At 36.6% G+C, this 15,739-nt stretch overlaps 1 protein-coding gene across 13 annotated transcripts in view; it reads left to right on the forward strand.

The window, feature by feature from the left end:
* BBX (BBX high mobility group box domain containing) overlaps positions 1–15,739 on the forward strand; it is a 273,350-nt gene that overhangs the window by 231,101 nt on the left and 26,510 nt on the right. For all 13 annotated transcript variants that reach the window (XM_017870840.1, XM_017870850.1, XM_017870851.1 and 10 more), the window contains 3 exons: positions 4,202–5,210; positions 6,273–6,411; positions 9,855–10,003. In XM_017870840.1, coding sequence (XP_017726329.1) covers positions 4,202–5,210; positions 6,273–6,411; positions 9,855–10,003 — 1,297 coding nt within the window. The remainder of the gene's footprint in view (positions 1–4,201; positions 5,211–6,272; positions 6,412–9,854; positions 10,004–15,739) is intronic.

Consider the following 15,739-nt stretch of genomic DNA (forward strand, 5'->3'; position numbering starts at 1 on the left):
AGCCAGATGTGTGACCTATTTAAAAAAAAATTAATCTCTGGGTCCTATTAAAAGAGCATTCCTATAAACTGACAAATAGTTACCCCTTCTAATCTAGTATAGGCTAGGAACATAATCTTAGACAGATATTGTTAAGTTGAAATAGCCAGCCAAACGCAGTGGCACATGCCTGTGCTTCCAGCACTTTAGGAGGCTGAGGCAGGAGGATCACTTGAGGCCAGGAGTTGGAGAGCGTCCTAGGCAACAGAGCAAGACCCCTATTCTCTACAGGGGAAAAAAAAAAAAAAAAAGCCGGGCATAGTGGCATGAACCTGTAGTCCTAACTACTCGGGAGGCTGAAATGTGAGGATCACTTGAACCCTGGAGGTCGAGGCTACCATGAGCTATAATCATGCCATTGCACTCCAGTCTACCTAATAGAGCAAGACACTGTCATTCATAGATAGATAGATAGATAGATAGATAGATAGATAGATAGATACATACATACATACATACATACATACATACATACACACATACATAGCTAGCTGTCTGATAGATAGAAAAAATTTTGAAGTATCCATTTTCCCCAACCTTTGTAAAGCTTTGTATCATTTACAAGTTGTGTTTGCATATACATTTCTTCACTTTTGCCTCACAACAGCCCCATGTAGGATATACTGTTACCCCATTTCTCAGCCTCTGTTTCCTCGTAGGGCTTCAAGTCTAAGTTATATAGCTTACTGTTGTGGCTTTAAGCAAACTAGGATGCTTGGTCATAAGCCCAGCCTCTTTCAATAAAACCCATCTCATTTCAGGACACCTACTGCATCTAGGTAAGAGGGACCCAATTTTGAAGTGTGGAAGCATTTACATGTGATGAGCTGTTAAGGGAAATGGGAAGAGACTTCCGGGAACATAAAGTCTGTCTTCAAGTATCGCATCTGTGCTATGAGCAAGAGTGAATTCATGTGGCTTCAGGGAACAGAACTGAGGCTGATTGATTTTTTGCTCAATATTTTAAAAATTCCAGCAGAACTGTTGTCTGATAGAGTGATATGCTCACTGTCTTTGTGCAAAAGTTGGTTAACTAATTCTCAGGAATACTGTAGTAAAATGAATTCCTGCATTGGGTAGGTTAAAGGAGAAAACCTAGAGTGACGCCCAACTCTGAGAGTCTGATTGGGTTTTTGGTTAACAAGTAGATTTGCGATTTGTAGTTTTAATTCAGAGTTATTTGATTTACATTTCTAGTTTCACTTCTAGCAATATAATTGTTTTTCCTATAATTTAGGATTAACATACTCTGTTTGTGAAAAAATTCTTAAGAGCCTGAAATGAGGAAGTAAAGCATGACTAGTGTTCGGTGTAAGTACCTACACAAGAAATATTGTGCTATTTCCCAGAATACATCCCCAGAGTGAATGTCTGTATTTGTTCCATTTAATTCCTAGCTGTAGAATCCTATCAGGGTGATGAGAGAATCATTTTGAAATATATTGAAGCCTAGAATAGAGTTTGCAAAGTATTATTAAGTTTGCTAAGATGAACCTGTGCAAATGCAAACTGTCAGCATACCACTAAAAACTAGTGCCTATATGGTGAAGGTTCCTGAAGTGACCTATTAAAAGCCACCAGAGTGACAGTGGTGGAAAAAACATAAAATGTACCTTGAGAATGCCTTTCTAGCCTTCTCTCCAGAACTAGAATAATTTCTCTTCCCCAACATGGGATAGGTATTCATGAAGGGCTATAGTAGTTGAGAAAGGAAAATAAAAATTATTTCAAAATTGATATAAAAGCAGTACATTCTCCCATAAGAGTAAAACATGCAGGGAATATTAAAGGTTTCAGTGATTCAGAATTAAGATAACATTTTGCTTTGAGCTTATTTCTGGTTATGTTTAATAAAGAGAAGTTCATAGTCTTCATAGCCACTTGCTGAGGTCTAAAGGTTAGCTTACCTGAGTTCCTGAAAAAGACAGCCCTGTTGTGAATCCTTAATATTTCATGTCTTCCCTGTGAATGATCTGAAGGGCTGTGTGCTCTTGTCATGTTCATTTTTTTAATTGCAGTGTCTGCCTCTCCCCACCCTTTCTTTAATTTCTTCCCAGACTTACTAATCATAACATAATTCTCACAGGAAGATTGGTGATGCATTGAAAATACTAAGAGAAAAATGAGGTAAAAGAGCATCTGGTATTTAATTCAATGTATTATCCATCTAAAAATGAATTTTACAGATGGTAATGATCTCTGACAACTTGCCATTTAATAAAATGATGGTTTTTAAAAACAAATCAGTTTCCTACTCATGTGCTTGATTTTGCATTGACTCAGCAACCCCCAATACTCTTTCCCTTCTAAGTTGCTAATACAAAGTAGATAAAATAAGTTATGACTGAGACTTCCTTGTTGCCCTTGACCAAATCAGCATCATCAATCTCATATAAGTTCCTCAAAGGCAGACAGACATGACCTTACTGATTTTCGTATCATTAGTGTCCTTCATGGGGGCTGGCGTTTTGGGAGCCTTGCAGTTAAGTGTGTATAAGTGAAAACCCAGGCACTGAAAACAAGTTTTTCAATAAGCTTAAATTTCCCCTTTTAAAAAATAGCTCTATATTAAAGTTTCAAGGTATCTGGGAGCCAGAGAGGAAAATGGCAACTTTCCCGTTGAATGTTCTGTACATGAAATTTGGGGAGTTTTGATGAGGAATATAAAAACTTAACCAAATTGGGGCCAGATGTGTTTTGGTATTCAGAATCTTTCAGATTTTAGAAAAATTACACAGTAGATACATATTACACTTAAGTAACTTCTCCAGTGCATGTTCCAATGCATCACTATTCCAATACCGAAAAGGTATGAATGGTCACAGTAAGTGAAATAAACTGTTTAAGACTGTAAAGTTTCAGGTTGGTTCAGGTCAAAATTTGCAGCCAATTGAGTTCACATCAGATCAAATTTGCCAGCAGATGAGTTAAGCAGACAAAAACAAAAGTTTGTTCTCAGAGCTTTTGTGACTTCAGAGTTGTCTATCAGCATTTGTGGACCTATGAAGTTTTGTTCATTAATCAAAACCTTCTATAATTGTTTAGCAATTCATCATATCATTTCTAACTTCAAGTGGACAGGTAGAAATTATTTCTGTTTTCCTCATTTCCCTTGGAAAAAAAGAAAAGGCAAACATCTGAACAGAGTTTGGGGATTATTAAATACAGGTTGAGCATTCTTAATCTGAAAATCCAAACTCCAAACTACTGCCAAATCCGAAACTTTTTGTGCACCAACAAGAGGCTCAAAGAAAATGCTCATTGGAGCATTTTGGATTTCTGATTTTCGGTTTAAGAATTCTCAACTGGGCCGGGCGCGGTGGCTCAAGCCTGTAATCCCAGCACTTTGGGAGGCCGAGACGGGCAGATTACGAGGTCAGGAGATCGAGACTATCCTGGCTAACATGGTGAAACCCCGTCTCTACTAAAAAATACAAAAAACTAGCGGGGCGAGGTGGCGGGCGCCTGTAGTCCCAGCTACTCGGGAGGCTGAGGCAGGAGAATGGCGTGAACCCGGGAGGCGGAGCTTGCAATGAGCTGAGATCCGGCCACTGCACTCCAGCCTGGGCGACAGAGCGAGACTCTGTCATTCTCAACTGGTAAGTATATAATGCAGACATTCCAAAATCAAAAACAATCCAAAATTTGAGACACTTTTGTTTTCAAGCATTTCGGATAAGGGATATTCAGCCTGTGCTACTGTTAAGTACATCGTCTCACTTAGACCACACAGAATCCTCTGAGATAGGCTCTAGGATCATTTTCCTTTTACAAAAGCCACAGAGGAATGAGGGGGTAAGTGATTCATTTTGGGTCACAAAGTTAATAAGTAGCAAAACTAAGAATCAGACTTGGGTCTTTCAACTCCGAATCCCTTCCTCCTTCTACCAGGTCTTGTTTTCATAGGAAGAGCTTCTGTTGAAGCTGGGAAATGACAATTCAGAGATATGTTTGACGAGAGTTAAATGACTGTATAACAGTGCCCACAGCCTTCTATTAATTTGATTCATTTCAGTTAGTTTGGCAGAAGTGGGCTGATTGTTGTAAAGTTTAAAGTGTGTTTTGATTATTTTTAAAACGGATATAATTGAAAACTTTAATTTTGAAGGTGGAATAATAAGGATATTTTTGGGTGCTCTCCCATTTTGTTTTAATTGTTTAGATGTGCCTGGCATCAGAAGGGATGAAAATGGAAGAATCAAAGCTAATAAAAGCAAAAGAATCCGATGGTGGAAGAATTAAAGAATTAGAGAAAGGAAAGGAAGAAAAAGAAATTAAAAGGGAGAAAACAGATGAAGCCAGGTTACAGAAGGAAGCAGAATTTGAAAAATCAGCTAAGGAAAATGTTAGAGATTCTAAGGAATTGAGAAATTTTGAGGCGTTGCAAATAGATGACATAATGGCTATAAAGATGGAAGATCCCAAAGAAATTAGAAAGGAAGAGTTAGAAGAAGATCAAAAATGTAGTCATTTTCCTGATTTTTCTTATTCTGCCAGTAGCAAGATAATAATTAGTGATGTTCCCAGTAGAAAGGATCACATGTGCCATCCTCATGGAATTATGATCATTGAGGATCCTGCTACATTAAACAAGCCAGAAAAGCTAAAAAAGAAAAAGAAGAAAAGCAAAATGGATCGACATGGAAATGATAAATCCACACCCAAGAAGACTTGCAAAAAGAGGCAGTCTTCTGAGTCTGACATTGAGAGCGTCATATATACCATTGAAGCCGTCGCAAAAGGAGACTGGGGAATAGAGAAACTTGGAGATACCCCTCGCAAGAAGGTCCGCACATCCTCAAGTGGCAAGGGAAGCATTTTGGATGCCAAGCCACCAAAGAAAAAAGTGAAATCAAGAGAGAAGAAAATGTCAAAGGAGAAATCCTCAGATACCACCAAAGAGTCACGACCTCCAGATTTCATTAGTATTTCTGCTAGCAAGAACATTTCTGGTGAGGTGCCAGAGGGTATAAAAGCAGAACCATTGACCCCCGTGGAAGATGCACTACCACCCAGCCTATCAGGACAGGCCAAGCCTGAGGACAGTGACTGTCACAGAAAAATAGAAACTTGTGGTTCCAGGAAATCTGAGAGGTCTTGCAAAGGTGCTCTTTATAAAACTCTGGTGTCGGAGGGCATGCTCACCTCTCTGCGAGCTAATGTTGACAGAGGTAAGTAACGTCTACAAACCTGAAAAGAATTCAAAAAGCAAGCAGAATTTCACCTTTAGACCTATTGAAAACAACTGCCATAAAGAACAACATGGTATCAAAATAATTCCTTATATTTGTATATTTCTTTACGGTTTATAAATCATAATTATTTGTTATTTTACATGTTTTCTAGCACCATTAACGGAAGTGTATTCATTTTGTAGGTAGTTTTCAGGATGTATTTAAAGTAATTTTAATCTCTTCTTCCCCCCGCTGGTATTGGCTGGCTCTTTGTTTTGAAAGATGACTATTAAATATTCAGAGCTTTGTGTTTGGTTTTTAAAACTGATGGAATTTCCTGAATCAAGCACGTATGTTTGTCAGAATCTTCACCTGTAGGCTCCAGAAGCAAATGTCTTATGTAGTTCTCTTCATTAAGTAATCAAAGCTGTAACTGAAGTGGGCCAGGCACAGTAGCTTATACCTGTAGTCCTAGCACTTTGGGAGGCCAAGGCGGGTGGATCACTTGAACCAAAGAGCTCTTTAAAACATAATATCCAGAAAATAGTTAATGTATTTACCTTTATTCCATTGAGTGTTTTATATAAATCCACTATTTTAAAATATAGCATCTGGCTGGAGGACTACCTTTTGCCGAGCTATATTCCAACAAAAAGTGTGAATCCTAGGTTTAACAAGCCCCAAATTAAGATACTTGGGCCTATTTCATCCACAGGGATGTCAGTTCAGTGAGTTTTAGGGAAATTAGAATGGATAGTGCCCACCAGCAAAGGACTCCCATGCCTTGGCTGGTTCTCGAATGGAAAAACTAGCAGCAGTCAGCCTGTGATACCTGTTGAATTACATGACAATTAATCCCAGAAGCTCTAAGTCACTTTTCTGCATGTTCCGTTATTAAAGGTGGTCCAGCATGAATCACTCTGAGAACTCTGAAATAGCTACAGTTAGCATCATGCAAATGATATGCAAGCAGTCGAGAGGTTGCTTGTGAAACAACTAAGATCATCTCCCCTCACCCACCCATATACCAAACACATCCTTTGTCTTGAATTTTCTTAGGAAAACGAAGCTCAGGAAAAGGAAACTCCTCTGATCATGAAGGGTGTTGGAATGAAGAAAGCTGGACGTTTAGTCAGAGTGGGACCAGTGGGAGCAAGAAGTTCAAGAAGACAAAGCCAAAGGAAGACTGTCTCCTTGGGTAAGTGCCTGTGAGCACAGTCACCTGTACTACACAAGCCTCAAGTGTGGGTGGGATTTTCAAGGTAACAAATCACTAATTACGCATGCTTATTCTTTGACTACTCACTCCGCACTGCCTGCAGTCTTAGTAGGCACCCTAGTGAACACAAATCAAGTGCATCACATCATTCCTGTTGTTAACATGGTCATGTGAATGACAATATCATTCACATTTTGAGAACAGTGAAAATATATAGACTTTAGACTTGGACCTGGGTTTGAATCGACATCCCTTCACCAGGATGCATTTTTCCATGCGAAGCTTAGAATGGATAGTATTAGCTTGTTTACATTTTGCCCATTTTACATACTGTATGTATTTATTGTTTATAAAATATCATGATAGCTGAAAAATGTAAGGTAAATGAAATTATGCTTCTATCTCCAACCTTATTTTGTTCAAGCTGTCTTCTGTTGCTCTAAGCTAAAAATATGAGGTCAAATATTCTGCTGTAGAGAACATTCAATACATTAATTGTGTATTGAAATGCAGTATTAAGCAATGACATACATCAAGATAAAATCACTAAGAATTATTTTATATTTAATGTTATGCCGAAGACTGTTAATAACCATTTTAATATAAAGCATTTTGTTAGTTGGGAGATCCAATACTTTATATTGGTGAGGAAAGTATCTGCATATTCAGTTAGACTATTTTGAAAATTCTTGAGATTTGTTGTTGGCTCAATTTGAAAAGAACACTTTGAATAGAAATAAGTACATTGTTAATAAGTACAATGAAATAAGTACATTCACCATATTTTTTTCAAAAGTGTGTTTAAAGCTATACAGATTGTATGCATTGGGTGTATTGTATTTGGTTTATTCATAATACTTGCATATCTGTTTGTGGAATAATATATTTTTCCTTAGATATTACAGTGCTTTAAGTCTGGCTAATTCTAAGACTCTAGGTCATCACAAAGTAGCGAGGTAGAAATTATTTCCCATAGTGCTGGCTCTTTAAGATTATTTGCATTGAAATGATATATTTATAATTTTATGTATTTCATTTCTAATATTTTAAAAAATCCAAAGTACTTAAAATATTCTGCATTTAAACTATAATTTGACACTGAAATATGAGGATTTTCATGTCATTACTTAAGTGAAATGTAAGCAAAGCTAATTTGAAGTACTTTGGATTTTTAAAAATATTAGAAATGAAATACATAAAATTATAAGCAAAACTAATTTTTTTAAAATGACCCACAAGCATCTAGACCAGTGCTCTCTGTAGTCTAGAATTACTGCCACTGCCTTGTGGGTCTGCACACCGAGAGAGGAGCAGGTGTTGTGTAGGCAGTGTGAGGTCCTAGGGGAATAAAGCAAGCATTGAGGCTCCCCAACAGAAGCATTTCTCTGATGCTTCTAGTAGAAACTGCTGAAGCTGTAAGAGAGATTTTCAGCAATTTTCTTTGAGGAACAAGATAAGTGAAACAATCTTGAAAATCTGTTCCTGAAAGGAGATTGGTATATGGATTGTATGTGTTTGTTTTTTAATCATTTCTGAGGAAGGCACATGTGTATAACTGGGAGATGGTTTTTTATAGCTTTAAATTAACAGTAAACTTCAGTGCCTTTTCCTCCTTTCTCCCTCTAAATATTGGCCTGTCAGGATTTGAGTATTTGGGTTTGCCTTGTTCAGAACACGCCAGAATAATACTTAAGCAGGGAGAAATGCCATTTCCTGTCAGTCTGCTCTGAGATTTGTAGATGAGCATTTTAAACCTTTTTTTATCTCAAAAAAAATGTGCTACCTGTTAACTGTAGCCAAGAAAAGTTTTCTCAGTATTGACAGATCTAATTTTATAGACATCTCTAAGAAAACATAAATATTATTTTCTCTTTTAAGAAAAGTCTCAAGAGACCTTACGAGTTATATCTCACATTTTCTGTTTTCTTCTGGGTATTCAGAGTATCTGAAAAATTCACAACTTATAGACAGCTTTCTGATAGTATTTGATTAGTATCCAATTGTATCTGATTTTCCATCAGAATAAACATTTTTTAACTGAATGAGAAATGGTGATGTTCTTAAGAGAAAAACATCACCTCCACCTGTCACCCTTCATTGCTTTGATAGAACTTAGTACAGTAGTTCCCCTTAGCCATATTTTTGCTTTCTGTGATTTTGGGTCTGAAAATACTAAATAGAAAAATCCAGAAATAAACAATTCATAAGTATTAAATTCTGCACCACAGTGAGTAGCATGATGAAATCTCATGCCATCCCACTTCATTCCACCCAGTGCATAAATCATACCTTTGTCTATCATATGCCACTGTACAATATGCATGTATAGGAAAAAAATGTAACGTATGTAAGTTTCAGTACTGTCGGCGGTTTCAGGCATCTACTGGGGGACTTGGAGCATATCCCCCCTCCAGTAAGGGGGTGCTTCCGTAATTGCCATTTCCTGTTGACCATTCAATTGGTCATCTGACCCTCTTATCTCTGCTTCTCAACTCTTGTGTATTCCTCCAAAACAGTTGTAGTTAAAAACATTTTTAGGATACCCCTTAGCTAGCAGCCTAACACATTTGCTTCTTATAAGCTGGTACTAAAATTGCTCTCCTCTTCCCAATACACCTTCCATTTTCCATCTACCAGACACAGCAGGTCTCCTACAGCCTCTTCCATCTGTCTAGGTTGCATGTTAGTTTAATAAGTCTCACTAAATGGAAGTCAGAACCAGCCTAGGATCCAGCAGGCATGTTGCCATTGCTGTGGGGCCCCAGAGACAGTCAGCACCAGCCCAAAGATTGCCCAACTTTGCTGGTGGCATTTCTGAAGTCATTGGTGATTTAAGTTAAAGCATGTTGCCTCTGTGCCATTGCATTCATTGAAAACTGGCTTTACTTTGCTCATTGAGTCTTTTGTCTTCATTCTAGTCAACTCTCCAGAATGTTTTCCTAATATTAATGCTTTTTGTTTTGTATGTTTTAATAAACAGCAGTCAGTAAATTTTTTAAAAGAAACTAATCTTACAAAACTACCAATATATTGCCAATAAGCTTGCCATAAATACATATATATGAGTCTGTAAAATGAGAAACTGTATGAATAGAGTATACTTTGTACAGAACTCTATGGAAAAACTCCCATGCTGGTGGAGAGAATGCCAAATTCCCCACTTCAGAAATATTCCAATATAAATGATGTTTCTACTTTTCTAAGGTAATAACATAACCTGTCGCATGAGTTTTCTGAGAAAACTGTGTTGGTAAATCTCAAGCATTTCAGAAAAGGTGTTTTTTCCTTGTACAGAATTTACTTACATGCCCTAATTCCCAGAGACCCTGTTTTCAAATAGAATATCTTAAAATCTATTTCATGTCATTTTCTGTGTCGTATTTGGTCATGTGCTGATTGATTCCCCTCTCCCCTTTTAATAGCTCCGCAAAGCTGGATGAAGAATTTGAAAAAAAATTCAACAGCCTCCCTCAGTATAGTCCTGTTACATTTGACCGGAAATGTGTACCTGTCCCAAGAAAAAAGAAGAAGACTGGAAATGTGTCCTCAGAACCGACTAAAACCAGCAAAGGTTAGATGTGACCTGTACCTTCCTGCCATGTGGTCAGAATCTCAGCTGACCCTTCAGCTAAGCTTTTAGCTCCCTTTAGACATGTAATTGGATGTGGAATTGAGGCAGTAGGGAGTTAGAATCTCAGGTTGCTTTCCAAGGTTATCTTTGTCCCTTTTTTCTTCCTTATTTTCTGTAGCCTCTGTCTATTGGCATCTCCATCTGTATATTTGCCCGTAATGATGTAGCTAAGCTTTTGCAAAAATGTTATACATGGTCTTCAACCTCCTGCGCTCCAGAATTCTAATTTGGAATTTTTCTGTTAACCTTTTCTTGAACAGAAACTGCTGGTTGAATCCAGTTCTTCTGTTCCCTGTTTCTGCAACAGGTTGAACTCTGGGACTGTAAATCATTCTTTTCACGTGATAAGTAGATGCTAACTACTCTTTACTGGCATTATAGACCAAAGGAAAATAAAACTACCTGAAATCCTCTAGCAACATGTGTGTGTGTGTGCGTGTGTGTGTGTGTGTGTTTGTGTGTGTGTATATATATATATATATAATTGGTTTTGTTAAATTTAAAGAATGCTTTGTTTAGTATATTCATTTTCAAGTAATCAGCTTTTCCGCTGCCTATATCAGGGAAGCTTTTTTAAAATTATCAACATGACTTGGATGGATCTCAGCATTCATCAGTGACAATGCTGTAATTCCTAAAGGGGACTGTAAGAAGGTGGGGGCATTTTCAGTGGTCTCATCACCTGAGACCACTGTTGACATTTGTGGGACAGGTACTGGAGTACTAAACATCTTGCCCTTCAAGCACACTGAATGACTGTATTACCCAAAATGGCAACATTGCTTGCATTGAGAAACTTGTCTTCTGATTTTTCTTAAGGGCTAAAGATTGGTAGGGAAAATGTACCTCTAGTTTTCCATACAGATACGAAAGACTTCATTCAGTTGGCTCTCCTATAAGGACATGGAATAGAGAGATGAAGAACTTGGGTGGCTGAGCTATAGTTGCTTTCAAGATCAAACTCGAGCAGGATTTGCTGGAAGAGTTCTTTTAATTATCCTGCAAAAGTTGCTGCCTATTGCCTGCTTCATCAAATTGGATGATTTAATCAAATCAAAATAATTCTTTTCTTTTGTATTTTAAATAGACTGATTAATCGATCAGATATAAATATTAATGAAGAGATATAATTTCATGCATTTTAGGGAATATTTAAGGTATATAGATGAGGGAAAATTATGGTTTATTCTCTGGAGAAACCTGAACCTTTCTCCCTCAAAGCCTAAAAACCCTTTGCACACTGGAATTGACACAACCAAACAGGGTCAATTTGAGATCTGTATCTCAAGACAGAACTGAAAGGTTGAAGAAAATTTCCCCTTCATGATTAAAGCCAGGGAGGTATATAAAAGTCATTTTAGAATTACCTCAGTTTTCCTCTGTGGTTAATAAAAGCAAGTCTAGTGAATAAAGAACTAAAAAAGAATTGTTGTTGCATCGTCAAGTTTGCTCATCTGAGAAAATAAAATAGGGTTGTATCAAGATCTTCCAAGATAGAAATAAAGTAGACTTGTAGACAGGTAGGGAGCTGAGCACCATAATGGATTGCCAAATGAAATGACAGTCTCTGTACCCTGGAGATATTTAGGAATAGGAAAAGTAGTCCATGAGCCGAAAGATGCCGAGTATCTTGAGCTCCCATAATTCTTAGATTTAAAGTTGCTGATAAATACCTGACAAGCCAATAAAATGGAACTTAATTGATAGATGGGCAGGATGTTATTCCTTCTTCCACTACCAAAACATTCACGTTAGAGCTCTGAAGTTGGCTGAATTATCTCTCAGGGAATGTAACAATAGATTTATTTTTGTAAAGCTATAAAACCCTGAAGTTAGGATCTGTTTTCATGAGACCTTCTCTTGGGTCTTAGTTGTCTGTTATACGATTTTTCTCTCCCAGCTGAGATTAACAGTATTTCTTTTGATGTGAAATAGCTTTTTGGAGCTTTGGATTATACTTCATACAATATCATCTTAACTCTTCCATTATACCTCTCAAGCCACAAAGTCACTGGTTTTTACACAGTATATCAATAATTACATTTGTGGGGAGTCTTCCAAGATGAGATTTTGTTCCGCCTTCTGATTTGTGAAGCAAAATGCAATTAAAATAAGCAGAAATTAAATAATATATTATCTATTCAGCAAACTAAAGACATAGTATTTGTGACTGATTGTAATTTGGCATTAGCAGCACCAATGTACTAGACTACAAGTTATTATTAATGAAATTATCATACCAGCTGTGCTGTAATTGCCTGATCTTTAGGGGATAGAGGAAATTATTTTCTTAGACTCTAGACCCTTTCCACCTCTGCATAGTGAATCATTCAGAGCAAACATTGTGTATGAGATCATTAGTTCATTAGTAAAAGAGTATATGTCCATCAGAAACCTAATTTTTCCTCTAATAATTTGCCATTTGTCTATATTTTATTTTTTCCTTTGTCATCGTTCAATATTCATTATATTTTCCTTCATGACTTATACTAGGTGCCTTTTTAGGTACTTCAGCTTACGTAAAATGTATAGAATTTTTCTAAAATGTAATTTCTAGTAGAAATTTGTATGTATGTATTTATGTAGTTGTATATCTCAAAGTCATAGTACCTGCTTGGGTTTATTCCTCTGTTTACCCAGTAGTCTCCATATTCGTATCTGCATTTCTAAGGAGTCTCTTCCTATCTTTCCCATGGTTATCCTACTATCTCTGCCCTGCCTCTTATGTCTATGTCATAGGTCTTGTCAAAAACTTTACAATGAAAAGGGATGAAAATAACTTTAAAACCCCTTTCCTCCAACTTGGGCTATGTTATAGTAGAACAGAGCATGATGACAGAAATAGGATTTCCCTTTCCTTCTAAAAATGAATTATCCAGTAAATTCTAATCTAACTAACTCACAATGCAGTTTAGCTGAATCAGCCCAAACTTGACGTTTTCTGAATTATCTCTCTGTTATTTTAAAACATTTTAAAGGAAAGCTTTAAATTATATGTCTAAATTTAATTGTAACTTCCTAAGAGATTTGTTTTACACGTTTACATGTACTGATAATGTATGAAGCATTGTTTACGAAAGTATTAGAAGTCAGAGTTCTCTGTAGAATAGTAATTTTTCAGTGGAAGTAGGATCATGGAGAAAAAGAATTGTGTTGAAATTATGCCTCATCTTGACTTACTAGACTCACTTCTTCACCGTATTCCTTCTATCTTTACATAGTTCCTTGGCCTATTATCAAACATACTATTGATCCTTCTTATGTTTTTTCAATCCACACTTACATTTTAAAACTAAAATTTAAAAATGTTAAGGCATTGAGTATTTTAAAAAATCACAGTGGGAATAAAAGAAGCAGGTTTACAAGATTGAAAAGACAGAATCCCGTTTGGGGTGGAGCCAAGCCAACCGTACTTTCAGTTTTAGAGAACCGAGATGTGATGATAGATCTCCTGTTAGGAAATTTTAGCTTCTAGGTTGGGCAGAGGTCTGTATCTTTCTCCATAACTGTTTGAAAGTCTCTGCTGCCACCAAATTTCTTCAGGAATATGATGGCAGCACCTTTGCAGGTATAAAAGCTATATCTGATACAATTTTGAGTTCCTTGACAATGTATGCATGTCCAGCCCAATGAAATGGCTCCTCCCTCTCAATGAATCTTAACTTAATTGTGACTGATTGAATCAGAGAACTTATTCAAGTCAGTAAAGGCACATGCCCTGCAGGTGGGAGCACATTGCTATAAATTATTGCATAGGAATATATTTTTTCATTGGTTACTCATTACTTACAAGTCCAATACAGAAATGGCAGCCTAGTCTTAGAACAAAACCCTTGCTCTTTATATATATCCTATATATAGTTCAAAAACATGAAACTATAGAACTTGGGCAAAAGCCACCACCACCAGAGTTAAGCCTGACATTTGTTTCTGACAACAGATGTAAAGAGCAGGTTCACCTAATTCACCTTACTCACTGACCTTGAAAAAGTATCATGCTAGGCTCATGCTGAAGTGGCTCCTGTGTCACTGCAACTTCTCACCCCCAAAACATTCATTTTTCAGCAAACCTTGAACGTTAATGTTCTGGAAAGGTTATCATCATGTCCTTCTGGCACACCTCTTAATTTCTCGGCTTGTCGTTTGGCCCTTTTGTTTTCTGCCCAGCTGTGAAGTTGAGGTGCAAAGGAGATTGATACCTTGAGAATACAGGTCATCTGCCCAAAAACTTAAGTGGAGACCTAAGCCAGTTTGCATACCAGCAATGAGTGATTTTTTTTCATAAGGAAGCTGAAGCTGATGCAGATATTCCCTCAAGAAATTTGGTAGGGAAAGACATGGGACGGAAGCTTGAGATATCATAGTAGAGTGAAGAACAGTTGTGAATATGTGTTTTCTGAATGATTCCTTCTAAATCCCTTCTGCATTTTACTTTCTACCATTTTTCCTCCTCTGTGGATACTTCCACATTAATGTAATAATTGACTAAGGAAAAAATATAATAGCAAATGTCTTTATATTTGGTATTTATTACAGACTTTGACTTTATTTTCTTTAGACAAAATACCCAACATATACACTATGCTGATTGGCAGAAATCAAATTTTTCCCTTCTTGACTCTAAAATGGCTGCTTTTCAGTGACTACAATTAGATCTTATCTATTTCTTTTCAAGTTTGTCACTTTCTTTTTTTATCTGAAGTTGTCATTTACTTAGAGTAGTTTTATATCTATAATTTGGGGGGTGGCCAGAAGAAAGGAATTTTAAAAATTTAAGTTTACAGAAGTTCTTCTACATACAAAACTACTATGATTATTCTTTTTTCATGTTAAAATTGACAAGCTCTATCTGTAGCTTAGTCTTTAAATTACTTTTTAGATTTCTCTGAATATGATTGGTTCCAAATATATATATTTCTTTTCTTCTTTCCTAACGCACTGCATACATCAAATCATTTTGCTTCTGTGAACTTTATATCATTCTTCCTATGAGCCAATACCCTTTTATTAAGTTATTTTCCTGCAGGCAAATCACTAGGATCTTTATAATCCTGAGTAGTAATTTTTCTCCTTTGTCCTACTTTTGTTTTCCATGACTGCCTATGTATCATTCAGGTCCACCAGCCTACAGTTTCCTGGGTTGTATAAAACACATGAGGCAGTGATTGCAAACAGATTTTAGAGACACCTGTAATATTAGTGTAGTATGTACGTGTGATATATTTTCTTTGTACTTGTTCAATTTATTTTCTTTTCTTTTTGCTCACTTTTTTCCCAAAGAAGCAAACAAGGAAGCATTTCTAGTTTCGTTTCAAACCACCAGTACCCAATTTAGAAGCATTTGCTATTGGTTATTTAGAAGGATTGCTTAGTGTAGTCATCAAAAAACACTTGCACAGATTTATGGTATCAGTAATAACAGCAACAGCTGTAATTTCTTGAGCTCTTACTTTGTGATAAGCAGTGCATTAAGAGCTTTATTTATTCATGAAATAAATATTTATTGAGAACCTGTCATGTGCTAAGCACCACTGTAGGCATTTAGATTATATCTGTGAATGAAAACAACCCTACTGCCATCAAGATTACATTATAATGGGGGAACCAGACAATAAATAAGCCTAAACAATAAGCAAAATATATAATTTGTTTGAAGGTGAGACGTACAGTGGAAAA

Source organism: Rhinopithecus bieti, unplaced genomic scaffold (genome assembly GCF_001698545.2).
Source record: "Rhinopithecus bieti isolate Rb0 unplaced genomic scaffold, ASM169854v2 scaffold_5478, whole genome shotgun sequence".
In the NCBI taxonomy this organism is placed as follows: domain Eukaryota; kingdom Metazoa; phylum Chordata; class Mammalia; order Primates; family Cercopithecidae; genus Rhinopithecus; species Rhinopithecus bieti.